Here is a 13,235-nt window from a genome sequence, read left to right on the forward strand (position 1 = left end):
AATTGTTAGCGAATCGTTCTCGATATTGTTCTAGGGAGATTAGCCTATATTACAGCCTTTAATCCTCAGCAGGGACATTGTGCTTCCTACTGAACAGAGCACTCCGCTTTGCATCAATCCTAGTGACTCCACTATTTCCTAATATTAACTTTAGTCTTATAAAACCATATAACCCTTAAATGAAGGGTCTTGAAAAAGTGAAGGAGGTTGTCGTTACCTTTATTAACAAGAAACGCCCCATTTTCTTTTCACATTTTTTTATATCGTTAGTTAAGAGAGGGTTGGGTAATGATGATGAATGATAATTAAACAAGTTCTTTCCATATCATATATTTCATTCATTGTTCCAGATGCCTAGAAATGACATTCGTAAGACTACTATCCTTTCTTTCACAGTCGAAAGTCTAGAGCAATAAGAAATAATGGCAAAAAAATTAGGAAAACAGGAAGATACTTCAACCGTAACAAAAAGTTTTTAGAAAATGTTAAATAAATGAGTTATTGTATGTTTTACAACTTTCAAAATTAATTTATTGTAGGCTCCGCAGGCTAGCATAATATAGGTCATAATTTTAATCGAGAGACGTGTTACAACCGTACAAGGCAAATGTCCAAAGGTTTTCCGAGCAAAAAAGCTATTCAAAAAATCGTCCTAGAAGGCTGTGGAATTTTTGGGTTATTTTGTGAATACTTATCATATTTCACAAAACACGCCAAACCTACTACATCCTATCCCGTCCTATTGATTCTAGATAATCACAATCGCCTCAGGTGTTGGAGTCTATAATTTTTGTGAAGAAAATAATAACCTTATGGACCCCATACCTCCGTAAATCTTCGGCCTTTAGACATTTTTTTAGGCCATTTAAGAATGGAGCAATGTGTCTCCCTCTTCTGTACTTCGGGAATCTGTCCCTTGGATCCGGAAAGTTTAATGATGGTGATTTTGCTCCTTCCAATCATGCAAGAGATTTGGCTCAAGCAGTTCTGACCAAATTGATACTACGAGAGCCAAAAGTAACGTACCGTCCGTAGATGTATTAATGATTAATTTCCAAGTCACTGGACGAAGATTTATGCGACATATGTAACGACGACTAGTTAGATGGTGTTGACTTGAAATTTAAAGCACCTTATTCGAAAAAACTTTCCAAACCAAACGAAACCTGTTGTACATGGTGTAGTTTTGGGAATAATGCTTAAATGCGATATATTTTTTATGAAGGTATTTAAGTCAAACTGTTCATCAAATTAGCTTTGGAAGCTCTTATAAAACTTATCTAGGGAAATTTTGCTCTTGTAATAAAACTTATGCTGATTTTTATTACTTTTAGTTTTATAAATTCTCAAAAGTAATTAGAAAGTCAATGAAAAAGATTAGTGCGCAAATTTGAAATGTTCACTTTTCAGTCGTTAATTTATTTGTTCTTGAAAGTAGTGTGTGTTCGTTTTTTATTAATACCTAGAAAAAGTTTAAATTAAACCAAACACACCTTTTGATATTGTGCAACGAAAGAAGTTGGGGAAACAGCACCGTGTTTGACGCTGCCTTTCAAGCGAATGGCAATCCAGGTTTCAAAGTTCAAAACTTTTTTTAAAAGCCTGAAGTAACCAACACCAAAGGTTTTATAGTTAAACTAACGAAAACTTTTTATCAAATTAAATAGAAACTAAAAATTCAGATTTTCATAAAGATAAAGACGAGTAGAAACAATTGTCATGGCAAAATATTTCGTGAAAATGTGAACTTTTAGTTCTTATTTATTTTGAAACTTTTAGGATGGAATATTTTAAAACTGAATAGTGGTTTTCTATTTATTGGACGTCTTATAGTGCGCAAATATTAAATGTTCACTTTTAGGAAACACAATAGCATCTTAATATTACGAAATAATATTCTACAAAATTGGAATTAAAAGAAATTTTTTAAATCTGCAGCATTCGCAAATTTGTTCAGAATAACTGGCACTAATACGTTTCTTTATTTCGCGTTGCAGTTCAATTTCGTCGGAAAATTATTGGGACCGAAAGGAAATTCTTTGAAGAGGCTTCAGGAGGACACGATGTGCAAAATGGCAGTTTTGGGAAGAGGATCTATGAGGGACAGGCACAAGGTATGATTAGCGGCATATAAAAAGTGCCTGAGTTTAGTGAAAATCTGGCCGTTTGTTCTCAAGATACAGAACATCAAACCAAAATGAAGTGGGATAATTTTGCATACTTTATAAATATTTTTGTTCACCCTTTATAACAAATGATTTTCACATTTAAAATACCATACACTGAGTAAAATTCTCCCATAACAGTTGTGTCAAAATTTTGTTCAGAACGTCAAGGGCTACACTATACTTTTTTTTTTAATGTTTAATGTTAATGTTTTTTTTTAAATATTGATATTTACCAAACAGGTGGGAATTTATTTTTTAAGTTCTACCGACTTTACATAGGCACTTTATGTAGTCGAAGCGGCCCGCTCTCTGCAAACGCGACATCATTAAAAAACGATCCTGCTTATTTTAAGGAAAAATACAGGCAAATGCCCACTTCTGTAAACATTTCGCGGGTGTAAAAATTAAAATTAAATTTTAGGTAGGGGGAACGGGCGGGTCAGCGGCTGCCGCAGACCCCGCCCCGACAAGGGGGCTTAGCTTAAAAGCCGTACGCCAAAATTGCCTTCGTTAAAGTTCGTTAGGGACCCCATTTCATATCGTTCGCGAAAAAGTTCTCTGGCCTTAATTAATTTGTAATAAAGTACCATCATCCCTTCGGGATGTTAATGAAAAACAGCTTGCCTTGAGATTTTTAGGTATACGCGCAAAATCGGCTTTTTAATATTTTTACAATGTGTCCAGCAAACGTGGCAAATCTCTCTCTTGACTTTGGACAGAACCCAAAAAATAATAAGATTAGTTAGAAAATTATCCCTACACATAAGCTCCTAATAAGTAAGCTGAATTAGAATCTAATCGCGATGATTTTCATACACTTTTGAATTGAATCCAATGTTTTATTTTTTTAAATGAGGCAACTATTTTCTTGCCAACAATTAGATTGAAAAATCGCGGTTTATTTTGTTTCCTACAAGTTTTGCGCTTTGAAAATATCTATAAAATGACCTGAAATAGAATAAATCATCGGAAATTGATGCAATGGAATTGTTGAAACTGGAGGTGGTATTTTTTTTAAACACATTAAAAAAACTTCAATCTTACCTACTCTATCGAAGGTTTTAGAAAAAAAAAATGCATACACAAAAGAGTGACTTCTTATCCAAGAATAAGATTATGTTTGATGCAGAGTCTAGTTTTCGTAATTTTTTTTGAAAGTGTCACCATGCTTACTAATGACTAATGACTTGCTTTGTCAGACTGATGGCAACAAAGAACCTATCCTGTCTTATTCTGCTAGATTACAGCAGAATTTTCGATACTGTTGATACCAAAATATTTTGTTAAATGTCCTTTTTTTGGTTTTCAGGATAGTTACTTTAACTGAAAATTACAACAGGTTATCTACAACAATAGTAAATGGAGCACCGTTTCTGTGAAACATATTGTACCCCAAGGCTCAATCTTGGGACCTCACCTGTTCTCAGCATACATCTCTGACTTTCCTTGTGTTGTCAAACATGTATATCTTAATAATTACATACTGATGAATCACAACTGGTTTACTCTGTTCAAGCTACATCTGCAGCTACAAAGATTAACGAGGACCTACATTCTCAATTTGATATGTCCTCACCTCACAACCTAAAACTTAATGGCAACAAGTCAGTGGCCATATTACCACAAAAATAGGCAGACTATAAAAAATGACGTTGGTGTAGGGTCTAATACTTAAGCAAAAAACTTGGGACTAGCGATGGATACTTCACAAAACCAGTCAATTGGTCTTGTCAATAATCCTCTGGATTGCTTGGGAAACTCTATCTTTGCTGATTTAGTTTATTGCGTGATTTTAATGGTAAGACATAATGACAGACTCCAGACCTAAGTTCTAAATGCTTAGTTCAGATATTCTTATAATATTGGAAAATAGGATAGGATCAGTCACATTATACGCAAACAGAAGCGTCTGAAGATTAAATCTGTCAGATACCTCCACCTCCTCAATCTTACCTACTATACATTAAAAATTATTTGCATCGTGCTTGTATCTTTTAGAGAGCTAAATAGTACTAATCACAAATTAAACATCTTATCCTTAATTAAAAAAATGTGCTAAAAACATTCATCTCTGAAAACGAGAATGATTTTTATTTATAGTAGTTAGGATAAGGACCACGATTGACCTTGATTGTTTAGATTGATTTCAATGAATGTTTGTTTTTTGTTTTCTTTATACAAAAAATGTGAAGTTGGGTAAAGCTTTGCCTATTATCCCATTTACTAAAATTTTTGCTTTGCGTGTTCAAAACTAGAATCGAACCGAAAAATCTTGGGGTAGATGTTAATAATATGAGTGCAATTGGAAAGGTGCAGTAATAAATTTCATTATATGTATGTAATTTGTACACTTCCTACCGAAATTACACCACCACTAAAATTAAATTTTAGGCATATACAGAGAGTTTTAAGAGAAACCAGTTTTATACCGTATGTTTGCCAAATTCTTTTTTCTTTTTTCAGCATTTCCTTTTCTTTATTTAAGTCTTTATCTCAGATTTTTTACAAGACGAGTTTTATAATGGTAGACTACTGCAAGAATAGTTTAAAATTATTTAAAAGAGGTGAACAGTGAAACCTTGGACTGGCCTCAATCTAACCCCCACCTGCCCCCTTCGATGACGCGGAAAAAACAAATATAATGTCTGGATCAAAGTATGATGGGTCGTGTTTCAATTTTTTTTACAATAAATTACAATCACTTAGATGGACATCTAATTAGTCTTGACCGGAATTCTCACATAAAATGGCAAAGATAGAGTATAAAACTGGTTTTTCTAAAAACTCCCTATACGTACCTAAAACATAAATTTAAATGAAATAGTAATATGTATAATATCATTTCTAAAGATCTATATATCCAAATCAAGTCAGCAGTTCGCCAGAACATTTTTCACTAATTTGCGCATTTTAATGCGATGTTTATGTTAACCTAATTCGTATTACTTTTTTTTGTTAAGCTACAGAGTATCTCTTTTTTAGGAAGAAGAGCTGAGAGCTAGCGGCGATCCAAAATTTCAACACCTTAGCGAGGAACTTCACGTGGAGATAAGTGCTTTCGCCACACCGGCAGAAGCGCACGCCCGCATTGCATATGCTCTAGCCGAAGTTAGGAGATTTTTAGTGCCGGTAAGTCACAATATTTTTCCTGATATTGATCATATGTACTTAATGTATTTTTTCTAATTTTTTCTTTCAAGAATTTTCAAAAATGGACATATTTATTCTTGTTACTTTTTTTTAATTTTTTTTTTCATAATTAGTTTCAAATATAACGATTTAATAATGCCAATAATAAAAAAGCAATGATTCAAGTCCATATTTAAAATGTATAACTAAAAAATTAACAAATTAATTTACGACGTTTCAAGAAGTCAATTCATTCATAGAAATGGGTTCTTTGATTTTGGAGGTCATACTGTTAACGAGGAAGATTGCCAAAAATCTAGGAGACAGCAAGCATATTGAGCATATTCAGTCTGGTTGTTTAAAGTTCAATAAAACTTTTTTTTTAAGTTATTTAGGGAACTGTCCCATTGCCAAGGAATTAGTAAATGTTTACTACGTATTAGTGTCCTAAACAATCCGCTATAACATTGTTGATGATAATCCTAAGACTTTTTTTTATGTGCCTTATAATGCTAACTGTGGAAAAAATTCTAAAAAACATTAAATTCTCACTGTAACATATTTATATATTATATATAATAACGATATCCTGGAATATATTGTCATCATATTTTTCTATCCTTTTAATTACCTATCAAATAATCGATTTCGCATTTATTAGGGACTTAGGAAGTGGGGTTTCTTCGTAAGTCCCTTTTAGATCACTATCATGACGATAATCCATGTTCTTTAAAAAGAATAAATAAATTGTAATAGAACCCTTTTTTGAACCTTTATATTAATTAGCCTTGGTTTTTTGTACTAAAGTTTAAAAAATAATAATAATATACCCTCGAAAAAGGTTATATTTCCATTTCATTAGGATTTATTGGAACAAAAATAAGATAAAGCTTTGGTGTGATTTTTTAAATATTTTTCTTTATGTAAAAATAAGATAACTAAAAAAATGAAAATATACATACCGGGTTACTAAAATATACCGAAATGCTTAAATTATCTCCAAAACTGCCAAAGCTGGAACCACAAAATTCAATAATTAGAGGATTTGAATATGCAGACACTTTTAGGTTGCAAGTCATAAATTTGTTATTTTGCATGCAAATGCCCTATTTATTTTTGTTGCATTACGGATTGAAATTTTATATATGTTTTGCTAATTTTATATATTATTGCTTGTGGGTATGAGTAAGAAGGTATTTGGATCTAGATTTTTCGAATTGTGCCTACTATGGCTTGCTCCAAAAAATATATAGAATATTAAGTTAATTTTGGCCTCTTGATGTGGCACAAAACTGTCTACAGGGTGAAACATACAATTTTCTTAATACTAAACTTAAGCAAAATTAACTTGATACTTCCCATATTTTTAACGTTGCACAAGTCGTCTGCAGATTCAAACATAATTTTTTTGGTAAAAGGGTCTTTTTCGATGGCTCATTAATGTCAAGCTGCTCAGTTTTATTAAACGGAACAAAATTAACTTCATATTCCACATATTTTTTACACCGCACAAAATCGTCCGCACGGTGAACCATACAATTTGCAATTAACATTTTTACAATCTATACCCATGTGCCCATTATATTTGTAAAATTATGAAAACATGTCAAAAATGTGAATTTGACAGATAACATCTGTCACTTTATCTTTTACCATCTTTACTTTTAATTGAAACTCCACAAGTCATGATCTGCATCGCATTGTCAATGAAGTAATTTTGCGAGACCTCCTCCCTTTTGCTCTGAATGGCTTTACATCTCTTTAAAACTTTAGTTAATTTTATTAAGTGTTTTCACGCTCCTACTGTCGGTGGAGACCACCAACAAATCCGCTAGGAATATAAGTTGGAGAATTTCTTCAGAACCACGTGTACCAAATTTCGTTAATATTGCATCAAAAATAATGTCAATACAGGCATTTATAAAATATTGACCAGTATTTTTTGATATATTTTTGATATATATATATATATATATATATATATATATATATATATATATATATATATATATATATATATATATATATATATATATATATATATATATATATATATATATATATATATATATATATATATATATATATATATATATATATATATATATATATATATATATATATATATATATATTTTCTGGAGTTGCTGAAAAGGGCTTTTACGAAAATTCCTTTTCCGGATACTTTTACATTATATGATGTTTAGTGTGATAATGTAAGAACCCATTTCCAGCACTATTTCTGAAATTCGAAGACGTACTTTAATTGCAAAAAAAAAACATTTTAAAATGCTAAAACAAGCACGTTTCGGCTTTAGGTAGGGTAAGATATAAAATTAAATGATAATTAAATGATAAATTTTTTGTGGCAAATAATTTTTGAGTTGTTATAAACTTTATTAAGACATTTTCATAATAACGTAAAAGTAAAAATTCATTGCTGTACGCTTTAGAGTAAAAGGAAATCTAGAATTGGGGAAAATATAAACTGATGTTGTATTTTCATTCTTGCTTGTTGATAAATAAAGTTAATGAATAAATGAGTAATTGATATGGGTAATATTTTGTGTTTTTATTTACCAAGAAACGAATATAACGACCTCGACCTCAAATTTAGGTGGCTCCCCGTTAGCCTTCTAAGTAAAAGACAAATTCATCTCGTACTCTCGGTTTCGTCAGAAAATAAATTTAGCATAAGTAGCGGGAAAATTAAATGACGCTCTTTAACCCTTCCGCTAGAGCTCCGCGGGGAATTAAAAAGTTTTACCTCAAACCGAGTCCCGATAAATGAATTAACGGATTAAACCTCTTGGCCGGATATTATAAGAATGCAGAACTATTTATTATTTTCCCTCGGGGGACGAGATTCTTGTAGAACGTGTTTATATATAACATATAAAATAACCCACGACAGAAGGGTTAAAAAAAGGCACGCTGGTTTTCTTTACAATATGTTCCACTATTTTCATTTCGAATCTTGTTCTTGGTTTTAGTTAAAAACTAGGGTCATATGCATATAAAAAATGTTTCAACCGGCAGACGAACCCTAACAATAAAATGCCAGTGCTTTTTAACAAATTACAATAAAAATTAGCTTATCTCGAATAACAGCCTGAAGTCTTATTAGCCCCATTAGGTACCAATTAGGCCTTTCCGCACTCCAGCTGTGAGACTATCCTATATTTAATGAAGTTTAACACGTAGTTGTGATAAAATACGCTGGTAATCATTTCGTGGGCGTTGTTTTATTTTATGTCGGATATGATAAAACTTTTGATGATATTTGACTGCCTTTACTGTGCCTTCAATAAAGTGTAATGTTTCCAACCGTTTGTTTCCAATGGAATATAATTGCGTAGGTTTTCACGGCCGGCGTCATAATCTGTGAGATTTTTCGGGTAGTTAGGCTGTGGTCCATTAGTTTTGCTACCAAAGCTTTCAGCTGCTACTGCGGCAGCCATCTTCAGTGAAACGTAGATCGGTATCGGTACTGTTGCCGGTTGTCGAAATCGTACCTGTTTCGAACCGCTCGGACGGATGGCGGACTGAACGGTCGTTTGAGCGTCCGGGTCCCCCTCCATGTTGTTAGTATAAGGTTTTGTTTGTGTTTTTTGCAGTGCGTTATGCCATATTTTTTACTTGTATCCCCTCTTCACGTTTGTTGAAATTGTTTTTGTGTTAGTGTATTTTAATTGCCTTCCCGTTGTTTCTCTGTAGACAGAACTTCGGTGTTGTCGAATTTGATGTTGCGATTGCCATTAGTAAACACGTGTTCTGCCACCGCCGAGTTTTCTATTTGTCCCAAGCGACAGGATCTTTTGTGTTCAGTCAGGCGCGTAGATATGGTGCGTTTTGTTGTTCCAATATACACGTGTCCGCATGAACATTAGATTCTGTATACCCCGTCCGAAGACAGCGGTTTTTGGGGATCTTTGGCCAATCTTAAGTATTGTTGTATTTGTCCTATGGGTTTAAAAATTAGCTTTATGTTGTGTCTCGCCATTATTTTGCCGATCCGGTCCGTTACCCCTCCGATATATGGGAGGAAAACCAAACTGTCCGGAGGCTTTTCTTTGTTAGGCTCCCGTCAATTTTGTTTCTTCGGTCTTATGGCCAGTTGTATTTCGTTGGTTTTGTAGCCATTTGCTTGAAGCGCTCTCTCTAAATGTCCTAATTCCTCTGACAGATATTGTGGATCGAATATTCTAGTTGCCCTGTCGACTAGTGTTTCCATCCAAAACAAAAGAGAGGAGTTATTAAAACACTAGACGACAGGGCAACGAGAATATCCGATCCACAATATCGCTTCAGGCAAAAAGCTACAAAACCAACGAAATACAACGGGCCATAAGGCCGAAGAAACAAAATAGACGGGAGCCTAACAAAGAAACGCCTCCGGACGGTTTGGTTTTCCTCCCATATATCGGAGTAACGGACGGGATCGGCAAAATAATGGCGAGACATAACATAAAGCCAATTTTTAAATCCACAGGACAAATACAACAATACCTAAGATCTTCCCAAGATCCCCGAAAACCGCTGTCTTCGGCCGGGGTATACAGAATCCCATGTTGATGCGGACACGTGTATATTGGAACAACAAAACGCACCATATCTACGCGCTTGACTGAACACAAAAGATCCTGTCGCTTAGGACAAATAGAAAAATCGGCGGTGGCAGAACACGTGTTTACTAATGTCAATCACAACATCAAATTCGACAACACCGAAGTTCTGTCTACAGAGAAACAACGGGAAGGCAATTAAAATACACTAACACAAAAACAATTTCAACAAACGTGAAGAGGGGATACAAGTAAAAAATATGGCATAACGCCCTGCAAAAAACACAAACAAAACCTTATACTAACAACACGGAGGGGGGCCCGGACGCTCAAACGACCGCTCAGTCCGCCGTCCGTCCCAGCGGTTCGAGATAGGTACGACTTCGACAACCGGCAACAGTACCGATACAGTCGTCGCGCTACAATCTACGTTAAACCGAAGATGGCTGCCGCAGTAGCAGCTGAAAGCTTTGCTAGCAAAACCAATGGACCACGGCCTAAGATCCCGAAAAATCTCACAGATTATGCAATGGAATGTTTCTGTTTTTTCCTGAATGAGCAGCTTTCGGTGTGGTTGATTTAATCTAATTGTAGCGATTCCCTTTTGAGTTTCCATCAACAATGAACTTCTCGTATAAATCAAAAAATAGAAAATTTATACACAAGGAAGGACATATCAAATATACCTTATAAAAACTAAAACTGCTCTTATGAATATATTTGCGACAGCATTCTCTGGGAACGTTCATCCCATTTTCTCTATTCCACCTTGCGGTTACTTTACTTAATTAATTTCTTCTTCCTGACTTACATATTCTAATTAAATGCTTTACACTCCTTTGACACACGACTCTTGGATAACCTGAGCTTTTACCGCAAACATCCCTACTGGCGGTTTTACCATATTTTAGATCAATACCATTTTTTGCTCGTACTAAAACTGACGGTCGTTAAATGACGCGTGCCAATTCTTGCTGACAACATATTACTTACACATTACTCAAGGTATTTCAAAACCTCCTTCGCATCAGGCTGATGAAACTCAAGAAACTTGAGAAAAGGCAACACGTATTCCAATATTTAGTCAGTATTTTTCGACTATCAAAGAATTAATTATATTATAATGAACATAAAATAGATGAATTATCATTATAAAACTTAAAAAATTCGATATTTACAAGAAAAAATATATACATGAAAAAAATATGTTATGTATGGCATTTTATTCGCAAAGTGACTGTTGCATCAACATATAGTTGTTAAGGCTCGTAGTGTAAATAAATCCGTCAATTTTAAAACGAACTAAATCGCCCTAACAACTTGAAATACGTTTCTCCCTTATCAGGGAAAACGGTCACGCGCGCCATAGAAATTAACCGACAACATTGTTTTAAAGCGAATTTTAACGACGCTCGAGGGTTGGTTTAGTTTCGGACCGGGGCCGTTGTCAAACTTTCCAGTTTTAAACGCGGCCCTTGAATATTTAGTCGACCGTAACTCTTTTCTTGACTTTAAAAACCCAAAAAGATTTGCATTATGGACAACGCCGCTTCGTATATTTCGGAACTGAATACTTTATCAAGTTTGGTAAGTTTTAAAAATTCGTCGTCGTTGTTAATTCATCCTTCCTTGCGAATGCGGCTAATTGAACTGAAATAAATTGAAGAAAGCATATACTTTGTCTGAAAGTATATAGTTTTGGCTTTTGGTGGAAATTCTTGAAATCACCTACTATAACAGCAATAAAATACCTGACCAATCGGTATGCGTGAATTGTTTTATTAATATAAAGATTAAATATTATTTTATGTTTATTTATATATTTATATCACATTAGTACATTAGTAGTACAAGTACGTTTTTATTCAAAATGTAATTTTGTTTCACTATTTGAGTAATCACTAAGATTAATAATATTAATTATAATGCGCTATATTTTATTTTGGATGTAAAAATAAGAATCCTTGATTTTTAAAATGCTGCATTTTTCCAGTTCTGAACAGATAGAAGTAACATTTGTTGTTCTTATATATGATTTTACTCGATTCTACAAAGGTTCTGTGGGATTGAATTTGAATATTGAGAAAGACGTATAACAGTATGCATGATCGGTTCTGCCAAACTATTATATACATGTTTTTAAAAGTATATGCATTTAATCCTTTCAAAAGTCACCCAAAGTAGGAACAATCTGGTTTTGATAAAGTGAACATATTTTCCTTCTTATCATATCTTGTTCACTATTATCCAAACGATGAGATTAGACATAACTACGTTTTTTTTTCTTTCATTCAATAATTCACTGTTAACAATATCTTAAATCAAGGATATTTGTTAAGTGGGCTGGTTTCTTTTAAAGATTCTTGTTTGTTTAATGAATCCTCTAATTCTTAAACGTTCATACACATTTTTCACAATTTTGTTTTGCATCCAGTGACATATGATTTCGATGCCATATAACAGTAGCCTAGTAACAGTACGTATGAAGGTCGCAATTGAATTTTTGGGAAGAGTCCCAAAGTCAAGACTTTGTGCCATGGTATCCGGGAAATTCATGAGTAAATCTCCTAATCTAGCTTTCAAAAGTTCTATTCCTAGACTATTTGTTGTGCGTCCCGGTCCTAACAGCCAGAGCGCGACATTCAAACCTTCCGATCTGTTATGCCCACACATCTTTGATCCTTGCCTTAGAAGAATCATCTTTCTGCTCTCTCCATTAAGTACAGTACCTCTTTCATAGGGAGTTAGGATAGTTCCGGGGGTTCAGTGAATTAAAACTCATTAAACAGCCTCGAACTAAATAGAAATCAAGGTTCCATTTTACATCATAAGCTCATCGTCCAAATAATAATGTTTTTATTTTTCTTATTGAAACCAATACATAAAAAAAGTGCAAAGTACAGTTACTAACGAGATAGTATTACAAAAAAACAAGATAACAAACACATTTTTGAAAACAACAAACAAGCAATAACAGTCTGATCATACTAGTGACATAAAACGATAGCATATAAACGGTAGGGAATGTTGCAATTCGTTTAAAGTTAAAGAAGCAGGAACACGACTTCGTATTTTTCTCCCAAGCATGTCCCAAACATATGGTTTAACGCTAATTCAAAATAAAATATATCTCAAATAATATCAACATAGGGGAAAACAAAATTTTTCAGAATTTCTTCAATTCACCTGGCAGCAGTTACAGAGCCTCTTGGAACCGTGTGCTTCTAGAGAAAATCCAGCCCTCACCGAAAGTCAACCCCTTGGTAGCCTGCCCTTACACTGAAGTTTCATTCTAAGTCATCTGTGTCACCGACAACTGCAGGTCACAGGCTAAATTTCGATTCATCAGTAAACAAAATGCGCCTTCAATCATT

General features: G+C 33.8%; 1 protein-coding gene across 1 annotated transcript in view; it reads left to right on the forward strand.

Annotated features, from left to right (window-relative positions):
* Window positions 1–13,235, forward strand: part of LOC132707604 (KH domain-containing, RNA-binding, signal transduction-associated protein 2-like) — a 284,859-nt gene that overhangs the window by 213,312 nt on the left and 58,312 nt on the right. Inside the window, exons 4-5 of the mRNA XM_060679513.1 lie at window positions 1,998–2,114; window positions 5,151–5,297. Of these exons, the coding sequence (XP_060535496.1) occupies window positions 1,998–2,114; window positions 5,151–5,297 (264 nt within the window). The remainder of the gene's footprint in view (window positions 1–1,997; window positions 2,115–5,150; window positions 5,298–13,235) is intronic.

Source organism: Cylas formicarius, unplaced genomic scaffold (genome assembly GCF_029955315.1).
Source record: "Cylas formicarius isolate icCylForm1 unplaced genomic scaffold, icCylForm1.1 PGA_scaffold_10__41_contigs__length_53128322, whole genome shotgun sequence".
Classification (NCBI taxonomy): Eukaryota; Metazoa; Arthropoda; class Insecta; order Coleoptera; family Brentidae; genus Cylas; species Cylas formicarius.